The sequence below is a fragment of the Pan paniscus genome, chromosome 10, assembly GCF_029289425.2.
Source record: "Pan paniscus chromosome 10, NHGRI_mPanPan1-v2.0_pri, whole genome shotgun sequence".
In the NCBI taxonomy this organism is placed as follows: domain Eukaryota; kingdom Metazoa; phylum Chordata; class Mammalia; order Primates; family Hominidae; genus Pan; species Pan paniscus.
The window spans coordinates 131263212-131281696 of NC_073259.2; the positions used below are offsets into that span (position 1 = coordinate 131263212).

Below are 18485 nucleotides of genomic sequence, written 5' to 3' on the forward strand. Positions count from 1 at the left end.
GTTCTACTAAGATTAATTAACAAAGACCTAGAAAAATCTTCTCTTACAATTTATTTTATTTTATAGAGATGGGTTCTCGCCATGTTGCCCAGACTGGTCTCGAACTCCTGGGCTCTAGCGATCCTCCCACCTTGGCTTTCCAAAATTCTGGAATTACAGACGTGAACCACTGTGCCCGGCCCTAGAAAAAGCTCCTCATTTGACAATTACAACTTGGGTCACAAATTACAATTTAAAATCATTTTTCTAATAAATGTCATTATAAAGTTATTATTTACTTATTAATATTCTTTATTTACACCCAAATCATAATAAAAGCCAGTTCTAATATAAAAATAATGTATTCTGTAAGGGTATCACCAAGACAATGTTGAGATTATAGCCAAGCTAATTCTGAAAGAACTAAAAAAACTAGAAAGAAAACCCATACAACCTAATGCAGATCCATCTTCATAGTTCCTTCCATTAACATAGGAATAAAATGTCTGAAATTTTAGGGCTAAAAGACCTTTTGAGATGTTCTAGCCCCTTGTCCTTATTTTTACAGATAAGAAAAATGAATTCCAAAAAAGGTAAGTGACTTGCCTAAGGTCACACAGCTGGGCAAAGAACAAAATACATTCCAAGGATCCCAATTTGATCCTACGATATTTCCTCATTTTAGCAAATGCCTCTGCATAAGAGGGTTTACAATGTTCAGTAATTAATCTAACACATTTAAGTTCTGTAATGACATTTAACCCGGACTTTCTTATGATTTAGACAGATGAGTTTCTCGTCTTAATAAAAGCATGCACCTATTTCTAGCTTTATAGAGAGTAAATGAAATAACTTACTTGGCACGCGAGGGTCTCACGTGAATTCTAGAATTATGACGAAGGCTTAACATATTTTCATGTTCTACTTGCTTGACCTGAGCTTCAAGTTTTGAAATCATTCTAATTCAAAAGCAATAAAGATAAATTAAGTACATTTCAACAAATGTAAAATATAGCTCAACCACAGTTTATTTAACAGACCCTCCTAAAAAATGGGTGGTAAAAGAGTTGCAAGTCCATGGCCGGGAATGGTGGCTCACCCCTGTAATCCCAGCACTTTGGGAGGCGGAGGCAGGTGGATCACAAGGTCAAGAGATGGAGAACATCCTGGTCAATATGGTGAAACCCTGTCTCTACTAAAAATACAAAAATTAATTGGGCATGGCGGTGTACACCTGTAGTCCCAGCTACTCGGGGGGCTGAGGCAGGAGAATCGCTTGAACCAGAGAGGTGGATATTGCAGTGAGCCGAGATCGCACCAGCCTGGCGACAGAGTGAGACTCCGTCACACACAAAAAAAGAGTTGCAAGTCCATAAACATTTTTCATAGTAAAACATCACCATTATTTAAAAAGCTAAATAAGCCAGGTGCAGTGGCTCACGCCTGTAATCCCAGCACTTTGGGAGGCCGAGGTGGGTGGACCATCTGATGTCAGGAGTTCAAGCCCAGCCTGGCCAGCATGGTGAAACCCCCATCTCTACTAAAAATACAAAAATCAGCAAGGTGTGGTGGCATGCGCCTGTAATCCCAGCTACTTGGGAGACTGAGGCAGGAGAATCGGCTTGAACCCGGGAGGCGGAGGTTGCAGTGAGCCGTTATCACACCACTTTACTCCAGCCTGGGCAACAGAGCAAGATTTTGTCTCAAAAAAAAAAATAAAAGCTAAACAAAAATCAGTGAATATAAATAGAAAAACAGAAAAACAAATACATTAAAACTCTACAAAGGAACATTTCCCATACAACTGAATAAAAAGGGAACAAGTGGACTTAATATCGCAAGTTATATAAATTTGACTACAGATCAAAACATAACATTTATAAATAAACATAAAATTGTCAAATAAACTGCATTCTAATGTGTTTAATCCTAATATGTATATAACCATGCATACAACAGGTAACACTTTCACAAACAAGGAAGCAGGCTTAACTTCCAAAAACAGAACTTTTACCAAAAAAATTTCAAAAAAAAAAAAAAAAACCTTTCTAATTTTTAAAAAGAGGCCAAGGCTAAAATATTGCAAACAACCTATAGGTATTTCATCTGATTTGTGCCATGTTCAAAATAAAAGCCTATTTTCAAGTTTACCAACAGGAAATAACTACTCTGGCCAACTGACTATTTTAAAGATATCCTGGCATTCATGCTGTTCTTTTTTCCCCCCTTTAAGAGATGAGGTCTCGCTCGGTCACCCAGGCTGGAGTGCACTGGCATGATCATTGCTTGCTGCAGCCTCAAACCCCTGTGCTTAAGAGATGCTCCTGCCTCAGTCTCCCAAGCAGCTGGGAGTACTGGTGCATACCGCCATGCCTGGCTTGTTCTTTTAAGCTCTGTGTATGACTTCATCTTATCTTTCAGACTCGAATTCTTACCTACTTTGATGCAAGGAAGATTTGAGAAATAATAGCCCTAACAAGACTGATGTTTTATAACAATCTGATAAGAAAGCTATCACTAGAACTGAATGAATCACAGAAGAGTGGCAGATGAGAAACCTAGACAGCATTTCTGTTCTTCTCTATGAGAACTCCTTAAGACTGCAGTAAAATGTCTAAATAAGGGACGTTACTTATATCCAAATACAAACATAAAATTTGCTCTGGAACTAGTTTAAATATTTCTCTTTTCTATCTTTCATTTTTTTGGTGGGGAGGGGAGAGTCTTGCTCTGTCACCCAGGCTGGAGTGCAGCGGCGTGATCTCGGCTCACTGCAACCTCCGTCTCCAGAGTTCAAGCGATTCTCCTGCCTCACCCTCCTGAGTAGCAGGGATTACAGGTGTGCACCACCATGCCCAGCTAATTTTTGTATTTTTAGTAGAGACAGGGTTTTGCCATGTTAGCCAGGCTGGTCTTGAACTCCTGACCTCAGGTAATCTTCCCACCTCAGCCTCCCAAAGTGCTGAGATTATAGGCGTGAGCCACTGCACCCAGCCCAGTTTGGATATTTCTAATCATTTGCAAAGGATACTACCATTTACGATTCTGTCCCTACCTAATTAAACAAATCAGATCATTAATACAGTCTCCAACCAGTCTTTCTGAAAGTAGATGACCATAATTTTGGTGTTAATGCTGTTTTCTTTTTGAAGCACCAAAATAATTCTGTGAACTAGGCTGCTTCTTAAAGTTCTTGCCAGTGGTTAAATATCATTTGGATTTTAACCTATGCTGAGAAAATACATAATGTTTGGGAAAATATCCACCTCTGAGGCACAACCATCAATACATTTTAATTACTTAAAACATGTTGTTTGAAGCCAGGTGCAGTAGCGCATGCCTGTAATCCCAGCACTTTTTGTGGATGAGACGAGAGGATCACTTGAGGTCGAGAGATTTGAGACCAGTCAGGGCAACACAGCAAGATCTTACTTCTAAAAAAAGTTTTTAAAAATCAGCCAGGCTTGCCGGGCTCCGTGGCTTATGCCTGAATCCCAGCACCTTGGCAAGCCGAGGCAGGCGGATCACTTGAGGTCAGGAGTTCAAGACCAGTCTGGCCAACATGGCGAAACCCTGTCTCTATCAAAAAATACAAAAAATTAGCTGGGTGTGGTGGTACACTCCTGTAGTCCCAGCTACTCAGGAGGCTGAGGCAGGAGAATTGCTTGAACCCAAGAGGAGGAGGTTGCAGTGAGCCAAGATTGTGCCAGTGCACTCCAGCCTGGGTGACAGAGTAAGACTCTGTATCAACAACAACAACAACAACAAAAAATCAGCCAGGCATGATGATGAGTGCCTGTAGTCCCAACTATTCAGGAAGCCAAGGCAGGAAGATTGCTTGAGCCCAGGAATTCACAGCCAACCTAGGCAACATAGTGAGACCCTGTCTCTTTAAAAAAAAAAAAAAAAAAAAAAAAAGAGAGAGAGAGAGAAGAAATCTTGTTTGGCTAAAATGAAATGTATTTCCATGTCAAGGGAAAATTAAGACAAAACTAGTTCTCAAACTGCTTAAAAATCCTCAAGAAAAACTTCCTTCTCATCATGTTCAATACAGACACATAAAAGAACAATTGAGGTATGTGTACATTAGTAAGTTAATACATTTTACCTTTTCAAATCAGAAATCTGAGTATATGCATCAAGCAATTTGTTCTCAGTTGTATTTAATGCATCCTATGGAAATAAAGGAGAAATTCAGATAACTGAAGACAAATATTCACATGTATTATTTTAAAATGCATAAAAGAAAATGAATCTAAGGCTAAACCAACTAGCTACAAACCATACTCAGCAAGTATGGCATCAACCATACAGCCAGGACCAACAGTTCAAGGAAAACAAATGAGAGCAAAGCACCGGCCTACACAAGTCCCTCTGTGTAAGTCCCCTGGGTAACAGATACAGCCCTTTATACTTTGCTTAATTAGAAACAAATCAGTGTTAAAATAACTTGACTAAAACCTCAGAAGGATGGTAAAACAAATATTTTCAATGAGATTTAGATATCATGGGATCTGCTCCCGAACCCTCAGAATGCTTTGGCAGCCAAGCTATGCAGGCCTTTTTGCTGAGCTTCAATAACCACAACCCTCCATTCTATGCAACAGAAATACTTGGGCCCCACTTACACCATCGTCGAAGGGTTTTACTGAATGCAAATATGTAGTCTCCAAACAGAGCTTTCAAAAAGAATTCAAACATAATTGATAAACTCAACCCCACCAAAAGCTAATGCAGTGAAAATCAAAGCTTGATATTTAATCAGTATTAAATGGCTGGGTGCAGTGGCTCATGCCCATAATCCCAGCACTCAGGGAGGCTGACACAGGTGGACCACTTGAGGTCAGGAACTGGAGACCAGCCTGGCCAACATGGTGAAATCCCGTCTCCACTAAAAATATAAAAATTAGCTGGGCATGGTGGCGCACACCTGTAATCCCAGCTACTCAGGAGGCTAAGGCAGAAGAATCGCTTGAACCCAGGAGGCAGAGGTTGTGGTGAGCCGAGATCACACCACTGCACTCCAACCTGGGTGTCACAAAACAAACAGTATTAAATAATAATTTGCATCTGTATGGTACCTCATACTCTTTTGAACAATTTCATTTCAAATGCAATAGCCATTCAATAAATATTTGTCAGATTAATGAATCTAACAAACTTGTGAGTTAAATGGGGCAGGTATTTGAAAATAAGGATACTGAAACAGGATAAGCAAGGTTCCAGTCCAACAGCTACGGAGGTTCAGGAAGGGGTGCAAGGAGGAGAAGAGTCAGCTCCCTTGATTCCCAATCCAATGTTTCTGCCTCTGCATGAAATCTAGAACATGAACCATTACCCCTTACCTTTACTCTCCTGTGTTCTTTTCCAAGGGACTCATACTCTCCTAAAAGCTACAAGGAAAAACAAAAAAAAATTATACCACAAAATTAAACGTTATTCTATCAACTGAGGTACAGTCTACAAAATAACTGCCTATAGCCTTCAAAAATGCCAATGTCATGAAAGAGAAAGGTCAATAGAGAACTGGTGATTCAATGTAAAGGGAATGGGACAATTCTCAATTTCTGGAATGGTTTCTGTACGTTTGATATTATTTCAAAATAAAGCTGGATGCGGTGGCTCACACCCATAATCCCAACACTTTGGGAGGCTGAGGACAGAGGATCACTTGAGGCTAGGAGCTGGAGACCAACCTAGGGAACACAGCGAGACCTCGTCTCTTCAAAAACAAAAACAAAAGCTGGGCTCAGTGGCTCACGCCTGTAATCCTAGCACTTTGGGAGGCTGAGGTGGAAGGATTGCTTGAGCCTGAAAGCTCAAGAGTTCAAGGCTACAGTGTGCTATGATCGTGCCACTGCACTCTAACCTGGGGGACAAAGAGAGACCCCGTCTTAAAAAAAAATAGCTGAACATGGGGATATATGCTTACAGACTCAGGAGGCTCACTTGAGCCTGGGAGGTTGAGACTGCAGTGAGCTTGTAGTGAGGCTTGCAGTGAGATTGCACCACTGCACTCTAGCCTGGGCCACAGAGCGAGACCCTGTCTCAAAATAAAATATCAATACCATGTAAGTATTTTAAAAGACTAAAATTTGCATTGCTCTTTTTGGAACTATTACTTTTTTTTTTTTTTTCTTTAGATGGAGTCGCTCTGTCGCCAGGCTGGAGTACAGTGGCTCACTGCAACCTCTGCCTCCCGGGTTCAAGCAGTTCTCCTGCCTCAGCCTCCCGAGTAGCTGGGACTACAGGCGCACGCCACCACGCCCGGCTAATTTTTGTATTTTTAGTAAAGACGGGGTTTCACCATGTTGGCCAGGATGGTCTTGATCTCTTGACCTCATGATCCGCCCGCCTCAGCCTCCCAAAGTGCTAGGATTACAGGTGTGAGCCATCATGCCCGGTGTTTTTTTTGTGGTTTTTTTTGTTTTTTTTTTGATGGAGTCTTGCTCCATCACCTAGGTTGAAGTGCAGTGGCATGTTCTCAGCTCACTGCAAACTTTGCCTCCTGGGTTCAAGCAATTCTCCCACCTCAGCCTCCCAAGTAGCTGGGATTACAGGCGTGTGCCACCATGCTCAGCTAATTTTTGTATTAGATGGCGTCTCATCATGTTGGCCAGGCTTGTCTCAAACTCCTGACCTCAAGTGATCCACATGCCTTGGCCTGCCAAAGTGCTGGGATTATAGGCTTGAGCCACCACGCCTGGCCTATTGTATATTACTTTTTGCTAAATTAGTTCTACCTAGTAAAAGCACAATGCCAAAGTCTTTATTTAAAAATATATATATGTGAGGCTGGGCGTGGCGGCTCATGCCTGTAATCCCAGCACTGTGGGAGGCCAAGGTGGGTGGATCACTTGAGGTCAGGAGTTCGAGACCAGCCTGGCCAACATAGCGAAACCTTGTCTCTACTAAAAATACAAAAAAATTAGCTGGGTGTGGTGGCGCGTGCCTGTAATCCTGCCTACTTGGGTGGCTGAGGTGGGAGAACTGCTTGAACCCAGGAGGCGTAGGTTGTAGTGAGCTGAGAGGGCACCGCCGCACTCCAGCCTGGGTGACAGACTGACATCTTGTCTCAAAAATAAATAAATAAGAGGCCGGGCGCGGTAGCTGACGCCTGTAATCCCAGCACTTTGGGAGGCTGAGGCAGGTGGATCACTTGAGGTCAGGAGTTCAATACCAGCCTGGCCAATATGGTAAAACTCCGTCTCTACCAAAAATATTTTAAAAAATAAAAATAAATAAATATAAGAACACATATGTGAGATTTCTGGTTAAAGATGACAAATTAATAACAGAATTTTCTTCTCTTCACCCTGAGAGTCCACTAAACTAACAATGAAGAAATTAAAGAGAAAACAAACGAGGTGACAGTAACAGGTGAGAGATTTCAATAAAGTCTTAGAAAATTGAAAAGAAACAAAGTGCTGGCCGGGCGCGGTAGCTCACACCTGTAATCTCAGCACTTTGGGAGGCCGAGGCAGGTGGATCATCTGAGGTCAGGAGTTCAAGACCAGCCTGGCTAACATAGCGAAACCCCGTCTCTACTAAAAATACAAAAATTAGCCGGGTGTGGTGGCACGTGCCTGTAGTCCCAGCTAGTTAGGAGGCTGAGGCAGGAAAATTGCTTGAACTTGGGAGGCAGAGGTTGCAGTGAACCGAGATGGTGCCACTGCACCCCAGCCAAGGTGACAGAGCAAGACTCTGTCTCAAAAAAAAAAAAAAAAGAAAAGAAAAAGAAAAAAAGTGCCTTAGCAGGGTGGAAGTGGATACAACCCCAAGTGCCTGAATCCAGAAATGCTGATGAAAAGCAGGCTGATGTCAGCATAACTGTGAGACATGCCCACCTTGAAACCCAGGTTTAGAGATGGACAGGGTTGAGGCACAGGGCTGACCACAGAAAACTGGTTGAAATTCCTTAAGTAGTCAGAGCCCAGGACACATCCCATACAGCAGTAGACTGTTCAGCCAGGTGGCAGGACAGCAGGAGAAAATGAATGGGGAGAAAAATGGAACTTTGGAAATCCAAGGATAATAGTGGAGTGGGAGGCAGAGGATAAAGAGAAAATGACAAAGTAAAAGACTTCAAAAACACCCAGGGCAGGTCACACCTATAATCATAGCACTTTGAGAGGCCGAGGAAGATTACTTGAGCCCAGGAGTTGGAGACCAGCCTGCGCAATATAGCAAGACCCCATCTCTACAAAAAATTTAAAAATTAGCCAGGTCTGGTGGCATGTGCCTGTAGTCCCAGCTACTGGGGAGGCTGAGGCAGGAAGATTCCTCGAGCCCAGGGGTTTGAAGATGCAGTGAGCTATGATCACACCACTGCACTCCAGTCTCGGTGACAAGGTGAGACCTGTCTCTAAAATAAATATATTAACAAATAATTTTTTTTTGAAAAAAGGTGACCTCCCCCTCCTCCACTGCCAGAGTCTGACTGATAGGTCCCAGGCAAGAGACTGTAAGACCTGTCTTTACAAAAACTGAACAACCCCAGAAAAAAAACCTTCTAAACATTCACATCTGGAGGTCCCCTAACAAAATGGCTGGTACATGACTCTACAATCGCCTGAAAATGAAGGCTACCAGGAACTAAGTCCCATCCATACACTTAAAAGTCTTTCAATAGCTTTTTATACTGCTTCGCTTTAATTTAATTTTTTTTTTTTTTCTTGAGATGGAGTCTTGCTCTGTCACCCAGGCTGGAGTGCAGTAGCGTGATCTCTACTCACTGCAAGCTCCGCCTCCCGGGTTCACGCCATTCTCCTGCCTCAGTCCCCTGAGTAGCTGGGACTACAGGCATCCGCTACCACGCCCAGCTAATTTTTTTGTATTTTTAGTAGAGACGGGGTTTCACCATGTTAGCAAGGACGGTCTCCATCTCCTGACCTTGTGATCTACCCGCCTCGGCCTCCCAAAGTGCTAGGATTACAGGCATGAGCCACCGTGCCTGGCCTATTTAATTTAATTTTTATCTTTTGAGACAGAGTCTCACTCTGTCACCCAGGCTGGTGTGCAGTGGTGTGATCTCAACTCACTGCAATCTCCACTTCTTGGGTTCAAGCAATTCTCATGCTTCTGCCTCCCGAGTAGCTGGGATTATAGATGTGCACCATCACGCCCAGCTAATTTTTGTAGTTTTAGTAGAGACAGGGTTTCACCATGTTGGCCAGGCTGGTCTCAAATTCCTGGCCTCAAGTGATCCACCCGTCTCAGCCTCCCAAAGCACTGAGATTATAGGCGTGAGCCACCACACCCAGCCTAGTGCCTCTTAAATGTGAGCCTGCAAAAGAACCAACACTTGGAAAAAGACATTAAATATGAAAGATACTTCAAATGAAAACAAAAGCTTAACTCAGAATAATGAAAACTACAGAAACAGTCCAATGGAAGCCATAATATTCTCAAAGAAATAACAACATTAGATTCAAAACAGGAATAGAAAGCTATTAAAAATGATCAATCAGAAAAAGAGTTGTTAGAAACTAAAAAAAAAAAAAAATATTGTTACAAAATTTCGGCATACCAAGGATAAAAAGATGATCCTAAAAAACTTCCAGAAAGAGAAAAAAAGAACCACATTAGAAAGGAATGAGAAACATGATTACTAAATGCAATGTGGGCCAGGCACATTGGCTCATGCCTATAATCCCAGCACTTTGGGAGGCCAGTGTGGGAGTATCGCTTGAGCTCAGGAGTTGGAGACCAGCAAGAGCAACATAGTGAGACCGCATCTCTACAAAAAAATAAAATTAGCCAGGTGTGATAGCCTGTAGTGTCTGTAGTCTCAGCGGTCGGAGAGGCTGAGGTAAGAGGATCACTTGAGCCCTGGAGGTTGAGGCTGCAGTGAGCTATGAATATGCCTACTGTACTCCAGCCTGGGTGACAGAGTGAGATCCTGTCTCAAAGAAATGATAACAATAAATGCAATGTGTGATCCTTGATTGGATTCTGGATTAAAAAGCAAAAAACAATACATCTATAAAGGATATTATTTAGACAACTGGCAACATTTGAATATATACAGAATGTATTTACATATTAGTATTATATCAATGTTAAATTTCCTGAGGATGAAAAGTACATTGAGATTACACAGGAGAGGCCGGGCATGGTGGCTCAAGCCTGTAATCCTTAGCACTTTGGGAGGCCGAGGCGGGTGGATCACGAGGTCAGGAGTTTGAGACCAGCCTGACCAACATGGTGAAACCCCGTTTCTACTAAAAATACAAAAATTAGCTGGGCATGGGGTGGTGTGCGCCTGTAATCTCAGCTACTTGGGAGGCTGAGGCGGGAGCATTGCTTGAACCCGGGAGGCGGAGGTTGTGGTGAGCTGAGATCGTGCCATTGCACTCCAGCCTGGGCAATAAGAGCAAAACTCCGTCTCAAAAAAAAAAAAAAAAGAGATTACACAGGAGAATATCTCTGTTCTTCAGAGATACCTATTGAGGTATTTAAGGGTAAATTATCATAGTGTCTAATTTACTCTCAAATATAGTTCAGCAAAATAAAAAAGTTTATATCTCTATGAAGACAAAGCAATGCTGTAAGATACTCACAATTGGTAAATCTAGGTAAAGAATATACAAGGGTTTTCATTGTATCATTTTTACAATTTTTCTGCAGGCTTGAAACTTTGAAAGCCATGGGAGGGGAGAGAAAGGAAAAGAATTGATCATGTCATAGGCAATAAAACAAAGCCTTCAAATCTGAAGAAAACATACACCCAGAATCACAGTTAGGATCTAGATCTTCATCTTCAGCTAGGACCTAGATCTTCACCCACCACAATTATAGATAATATGTAAAATTTAAGAAATAACAATATCGAGCCAGCCACAGGGGCTCATTCCTGTAATCCCAGCCCTTCATGAGGCTGAGGCAAGTGGATCACTTGAGGTCAGGATTTCGAAGCCAGCCTGGCCAATATGGTGAAATCTCATCTCTACTAAAAATGCAAAAATTAGCTAGGCATGGTGGCACACGCCTGTAACCCCAGCTACTCAGGAGGCTGAGGCAAGAGAATTGTTTGAACCCAGGAAGTGGAGGTTGCAGTGAGCCAAGATCATGCCACTGCACTCCAGCCTGGGCGACAGAACAAGATTCCATCTCAAAAAGGAAAGAAAGAGGCCAGGCGCAGTGGCTCTCGCCTGTAATCCCAGCACCTTGGGAGGCTGAGGCGGGCGGATCACCTGAGGTCAGGAGTCCGAGACCAGCCATGGCTAACATGGTGAAACCCTGTTTCTACCAAAAATACAAAAAACTAGCCGGGCGTTGTGGTGCGCGCCTATAATCCCAGCTACTTGGTAGGCTGAGGTAGGAGAATCACTTGAACCCAGGAGGCAGAGGCCGCAGTAGCCGAGATCGTGCCATTGCACTCCAGCTTGGGCAATAAAAGCGAAACTCTGTCTCAAAAAAAAAAGAACGAACGAACAATATCAGTACATTATTTAGAAATACATAAATACTAGAATATGATATACCTCGAGAAAAAAATGAACAAAGGATGTAAAAGGCCTTAATTTTTAAAAAAGAAAAATACTTGAGATTTAAACCACGTTCATGTATGGGAAGAATCAATATTTCAAGTCTCAGCTGTCTCCAAATAAATCTGTAAATTCAGTGCAATTCCAATCGAAAGCAGAGTGGCATGCTGACAGTAATATTTGTATGAAACAAAACAAAGCCAAGAAATAGGCAAAATAATTTTTACAAGAGCAAAAAAACGAGATAAGGAAATGACACCAAAAATCAACACTTGTTATAAAATACTAATAATTTACATGATGTGGTTCCAATTCAGAGACAGACCAATGGAACAGCTCAGAGCCTCAAAGGAGATTTACACGAGAAGGAAATAAAATGTACAACAGAAGTCAGTAAGGGAAGGAAAATCTATTAAAAAATGATTCTGGGACAACTGGTTAATCATTGGAGGCAGGGAGGATCAAGTTCAATTCCTACTCATACCATATATTATGTAAGAGGTAATTCTGGGCTGGGCGCCGTGGCTCGCACCTGTAATCCCAACACTTTGGTAGACTGAGGCGGGTGAATCACCTGAGTTCAGGAGTTCAAGACCAGCCTGGCCAACATGGTGAAACTGTCTCTAGTAAAAATACAAAAAGAATTAGTGAGGCATGGTGGTGGGCGCCTGTAATCCCAGCTATTCAGGAGGTTGAGGCAAGAGATTGCTTGAAGCCGGGAGGCAGAGGTTGCAGTGAACCAAGATTGTGCCATTGCACTCCAGCCTGTGCAACAAGAGCAAGACTCCATCTCAAAAACAAACAAACAAAAAACACCCAAAACTTGTATCCCATAAATATACCAAAAGAAGATGGATGCAATACATATAACCATTTCCTCTTAATCACACTTGAAAAATTAAAAGGTTTGACAATACCAAGCACTGGAAATAATCTAGAAAAATAAGAATTATCATACACTACTGGCAGGAAAATAAACTGGTACAACCATTTCAGAGAGCAATTTAGCAATATCTAAAAAAGATAACAAAGCTCATATTCTATGTCCCAACCACTGCATTCAGAGAAAGAGACTATTATAACAGGCTATATTTCCCAGTAACACCCACAGCAATATTTCCAGACCCATAAGCTCTTGCAGAACCTTGCTGTGTTCCATTAAGAGATGGTATCCATTTTCCCTCCCCTTGAACCTATGCAGGACTTTGGAATTGTTTAAAAAATAGAATAGAGGCCAGGCACGGTGGCTCACGCCTGTAATCCCAACACTTTGAGAGGCTGAGGTGGGCGGATCACCTGAGGTCAGGAGATCGAGACCACCCTGGCCAAAACTGTGAAAACCCATCTCTACTAAAATACAAAAAATTAGCCAGGCATGGTGGTGCGCACCTGTACTCCCAGCTACATGGTAGGCTGAGGCAGGGGAATCGCTTGAACCTGGGAGGCAGAGGTTGCAGTGAGCTGAGATAGCGCCACTGCACTCCTGCCTGGGCAACAAAAGCAAAACTCCTTCTCAAAAAAATAAAATAAAGAGTAAACATAAAAATAAATAATTAGCCAGGTGTGGTGGCGTATGCCTATAGTCCTAGCTACTCAGAGGGCTGAGGCAGGAAGATCACTTGAGCCCAGAACTTCAAGGCTCCAGTAAGCTATAATCATGCCACTATACTCCAGCTTGAATGACAGAGCAAGACCCTGTCTCAAAAAAATAGAATGTGGTACAAGTGATGCTGCACAGTTTCCAAGGCAAGGTCATAAAAGGCAATGTAAATGTAGCTGTTGGGACGCTCTTTCAGGACTCTTGTCCTTAGTAGTAAGCCATCATGTTGCAAAGAAACCCAACCTAACCACATAGAGAGGAACTGTGGCCTTAGCTGACAGCCACCATTTATGATGGAACATGCCCTTCAGAAGATTCCAGCTCCCAGTCCTTAAGTTTTGAGCAGAGGTCCTAGACACTGCAGAGCAGACAGGCTGTCCCTGCTGGGCCCAGTGCAAGCTCCTGAACAACAGAGTCCACGAGCAGAATATGTCAAGATTTGAGGTTATGAGTTTTGGAGCTATGGCAGCTAGAACAATACCCTAGAGGCGCTTGCACACATTGGCATAAGGAGCCACATAGAAGAAATGTTCATAGTAGCATTGCTCCTAACAGCAATGACAAACTGGCAAAAGGAAAGTGGATAAATATACTATGGAAGAGCCACATGATGGACGACACAGGAATAAACAGAAATGAAGTTGTGCTACTACTACATGTATCCAGTTAGGTGAATCTCACAAGTGAAAAAAGTTGCATAACATTAAAGACAGTATTAAAGCCGGGCACGGTGGCTCACCCCTGTAATCCCAGCACTTTGGGAGGCCGAGGCGGGCGGATCACGAGGTCAGGAGATCGAGACCATCCTGGCTAACACGGTGAAACCCCGTCTCTACTAAAAATACCAAAAAAATCAGCCAGGTGTGGTGGCGGGCACCTGTAGTCCCAGCTACTAGGGAGGCTGAGGCAGGAGAATGGCACGAACCCGGGAGGCGGAGCTTGCAGTGAGCCGAGATGGTGCCACTGCACTCCAGCCTGGGCAATGGAGCGAGACTCCATCTCAAAAAAAAAACAAAAACAAAAATAAGTATTGATAGTATTTATAAAAGTTTCAAGATACGCCAAAGAAGTAACACTAAGGATACATACATACACATGTGACCATACAAAGACAAGGTAATGATATTCACACAATTTAGATCAGTTACTCCCAGGAAGACAGAAGTGATCAGAAAAGGGTGCACAGGGGATGTCAACTGCATTTTGTAGTATTTTATTTCTCTTTTTTTTTTTTGAGATGGAGTCTCGCTCTGTCGCCCAGGCTGGAGTGCAGTGGCGCTATCTCAGCTCACTGAAAGCTCCGCCTCCTGGGTTCACGCCATTCTCCTGCCTCAGCCTCCTGAGTAGCTGGGACTACAGGCACCCACCACCACGCCCAACTAATTTTTTGTATTTTTAGTAGAGACGGGGTTTCAACGTGTTAGCCAGGATGGTCTCGATCTCCTGACTCTGTGATCCGCCTGCCTCGGCCTCCCAAAGTACTGGGATTACAGGTGCGAGCCACCACACCCGGCCGGAGTATTTTATTTCTTAAAATAGGTAGTGGATTCATATGTACATTATATTATTCTCTATATCTTTTTATGTACCTAAGATATTTCAAATGTAAATGTTTAAATTAAAATGAATCAATAAAAGCTGAATGTGTCAACATGGCAAATCTCAGAAACAATGTTGAAAGGGAAAAACCAGGTTGCAGCAGGATATATGCAATGCAATACAATTCATACATTGCTTAAGAACACATAAAACATTACTAAATATTGTTTACAAACACAGGCATATGTAGTAAAAGCAAAAAGAACTGCATGAGGATAACAGAGCACATTTAACAAAGTGAGTACCTCTAGGGTGGGGAAGAGAGGAACAGAAGACAGTGTTTCACTCTATCTAGAGAAGGCTAGAACGGTATTCGTTATATTACTCTCTATACTTTTCTGTATGCTTGAAATGTTGTATATGATAAATGCAAAGTCAGTGTATCACTGTCTACATTAATACAATTTCAGCTAAAAACAACACATTCTAGCTATCCTTTGCTGCTTCATTGCTGCTCAAACATAACTGTGGTGGGTTTGTGAATAATTAGAAACAATGACATCCCAGGCCAGGCGCGGTGGCTCATGCCTGTAATCTCAGCACTTTGTGAGGCTGAGGCAGGTGGATCACTTGAGGTCGGGAGTTCGAGACCAGCCTGACCAACATGGAGAAACCCCATCTCTACCAAAAATACAAAATTAGCCGGGCATGGTGGCACATGCCTGAAATCCCAGCTACTCAAGAGGCTGAGGCAGGAGAATCACTTGAACCTGAGAGGCGGAGGTTGTGGTGAGCTGAGATTGCGCCATTGCACTCCAGCCTGGGCAACAAGAATGAAACTTCGTCTCCAAAAATAAAGAAAAAGAAAAAGAAACAATGACATCCCAGTAGCAATGAACATACTCAGTACCAGTTCAAGTGATTCTCCTGCCTCAGCACCCTGAGTAGCTTGGACTACAGGCGTGCATCACCACGCCTAGCTAATGTTTTTTATTTTTAGTAGAGGCAAGGGTTTTACCGTGTTGGCCAGACTGGTCTCGAACTCCTGACCTCAGGTGATCTGCCCGCCTCGGCTGCCCAAAGTGCTGGGATCACAGGCATGAGCCATCACACTCAGCCTAGCACCAGATCTTAATGTCTGAATACCATTTTCCATGAAAAGGAACCAGAACTCAACAGAAAAAATGAGACTGATTCTAGGACTGGAGCTTGGAAAAGTACAAGATGAGCCTGGAACATAGTGCTGTGCCAGGAAATATGGACATGCTCAAAGAATGACAAAAGCAAGTCAAAAGGACACGGGACCAGTCTGACATGTCTCCCACTGGCCAAACTTGGGACACCATGAGTATCAAAATAATCATGGTAAAGAACCGCAATCCACTGAGTAAAATAAGAATCCATCAATCTTCTTTACTGATATAACAAAGAAAGGACATGCACTTTAGTAGTAGTATCCTAGCTACTCAGGAGGCTAAGGCAGAAGGATTGTTTACTCCAGGCTGGGCAACAGGGCAAGGACCTGTCTCTAAAGGCAAATAATAAATAAGTCAAGGAAAGAGGGAAGCTCCTTTCAGTCAAATGCGGAAGGAATACAGAATTAGAAAAACACACCACAGTACATGCTTCTTTCAGGCAAGACTCCTCAATGGAAGCTAAAACTAGGAGGTAAAAGCTTAATGAGAAAAAGGCTGGGTGCAGTGGCACATGCCTGTAATCCCTGTAATCCCTGCACTTTGAGAGGCTGAGGCAGGAGGAACGCTTGAGCCCAGGAGTTTGAGACCAGCCTGGGCAACATGGCGAAACCCTGTCTCTACCAATGATACAAAAATTAGCCAAGTGTGGTGGCGTGGACCTGTAATCCCAGCTACTCAGGAGGCTGAGGCAGGAGCATCACTTGAACCTGGGAGGCAGAGGTTGCAGTGAGTCAAGATCATGCCACTGCACTCCAGCGTGGGCAACCAAGCAAGACTCCATCTCAAAAAAAAAAAAAAAGTTAAATAATTGTCAGGGCGTAGTGGCATGTGCCTGTGGTCCTAGCAACTTTGGAAGCCAAGGTGGAAGAATCACCTGAGCCTGCAGAGGTTGAGGCTTCAGTAAGCTGTGATCGCACCACTGCACCCCAGCCTGGGCAACAGAGTGAGACACCGTCTCAAAAAAAAAAAAAAAAACAGAGAGAAAAGGAAATGTAATATGTAATTACAGTATACCACCATAGCTTAACTGTGAACAATATTTATACAGCTGTAATAAATGATGTATAATTTCCATTTTAAGACACCATTGATTATATATCACACCATTATTTTACAAATTACTAAAAGAAAAAAATACTGCTTCAGGCCTGTAATCCTGCACTCAGGCGGGCGGATCAAGAGGTCAAGAAATCGAGACCAGCCTGGCCAGCATGGTGAAATCACATCTCTCCTAAAAATACAAAAATTAGCTGGTGGCACGCGCCTGTACTCCCAGCTACTCAGGAGGCAGAGGCAGGAGAATTGCTTGAACCTGGGAGGCAGAGGTTGTAGTGAGCCAAAATCACGCCACTGCACTCCAGCCTGGGCGACAGAGAGGGATTGTCTTTCAAAAAAAAAAAAAAACAATATATATACATACACACACACACACACACACACACACACACACACACACGAACCACATGGGAAGGAGCAGGAGAAGTGTCTGTGTTGCAGCAAATGGTGTAAGAAAGCCACACTGTGACCCTGCATGGGAGAAAGTCAGTATGTCTGAAATAGATGGAAAAAAAAAATGAGAGTGCAATATAAGAATATTATTTGTAAACATGGAGGAAAATGCTAGAAGAAATAGCTAAAAGAGCTGAAAGTAACAGCCTCTAGGGTAGGATACTAAAAGGTAGGTAGGGAAGACTGCTGTTTTTCATGAGATGCAAATCTAAAGCAATCAGAAAATTTCAACAGCCTAAATACTTTCAGATTACTCATGTATTGTAATATCCTGAAAAACGATGTTAAGAAAAATTTAGAAGCCAGGTGCAGTGGCACACACGTGTAGACCCAGCTACTCAGAAGGCTGAAAGGAGAATGCTTGAGCCCAAGAGCTTGAGGCCAGCCTGGGCAACATGGCGAGACCCTGTCTCTAAGAACAAAAAGAAAGAAAAATTTAGAAAAAAATAAGCAACCTGAAACCTAATCTGGTTTCAATGTTATACAAATCCAAATTTTAAGTGAAATTATACCAAAGTGAAAAAATTTAATCAAACTTGCTCTAAATCTGTTCATAGCATTTTATCCTGCCAGACACACAAATGTTAAGATAGCTTGAAAGTTGACTTGATGCAGACACAGTTTTTTTTTTTTAAGTCGACCTGCTAGAAACAGAAAAGATATAGGAGTGATGCCATCGTTCTAAGTATCTTACTTCGTGCTGCAAAGCAAGACCCAATTGACTCCATCAGGAAGGTACATATTCACAGTTGCTGCAAAGTTATGTAAAACTAAAATAAAGGCCGGACACAGTGGCTGATACCTGTAATCCCAGGACTTTGGGAGGCCGAGGCGGGCAGATCACCTGAGGTCAGGAGTTCAAGACCAGCCAGGCCAACATGGGGAAACCCTGTCTTTACTAACAATACAAAAATTAGCCGGGCGCAGTGGTGGGCTCCTGTAATTCCAGCTACTTGGGAGGCTGAGGCGAGAAGATCTCTTGAGCCCGGGAGGTGGAGGCTGCAGTGAGTTGAGCTCCTGCCACTGCACTCCAGCCTGGGTGTCAGAGTGAGACTCTGTCTCAAAATAAATCAATAAATAATAAAATAAGCCTAGAAAGTCATAATCACTTGTAAGAGTATAATACCTAAATTACTTTTAGCCAATCACGTCATTAAGTTACTATTATTCGCT

The 18485-nt window shown here is 42.7% G+C and overlaps 1 protein-coding gene across 9 annotated transcripts in view; it reads right to left on the bottom strand.

Annotated features, from left to right (window-relative positions):
• Positions 1–18485, bottom strand: part of MPHOSPH9 (M-phase phosphoprotein 9) — a 75853-nt gene that overhangs the window by 18020 nt on the left and 39348 nt on the right. For all 9 annotated transcript variants that reach the window (XM_055096317.2, XM_008964504.5, XM_034934753.3 and 6 more), the window contains 3 exons: positions 5325–5372; positions 4088–4152; positions 837–938 (listed from right to left, as the gene is read on the bottom strand). In XM_055096317.2, coding sequence (XP_054952292.1) covers positions 837–938; positions 4088–4152; positions 5325–5372 — 215 coding nt within the window. The remainder of the gene's footprint in view (positions 1–836; positions 939–4087; positions 4153–5324; positions 5373–18485) is intronic.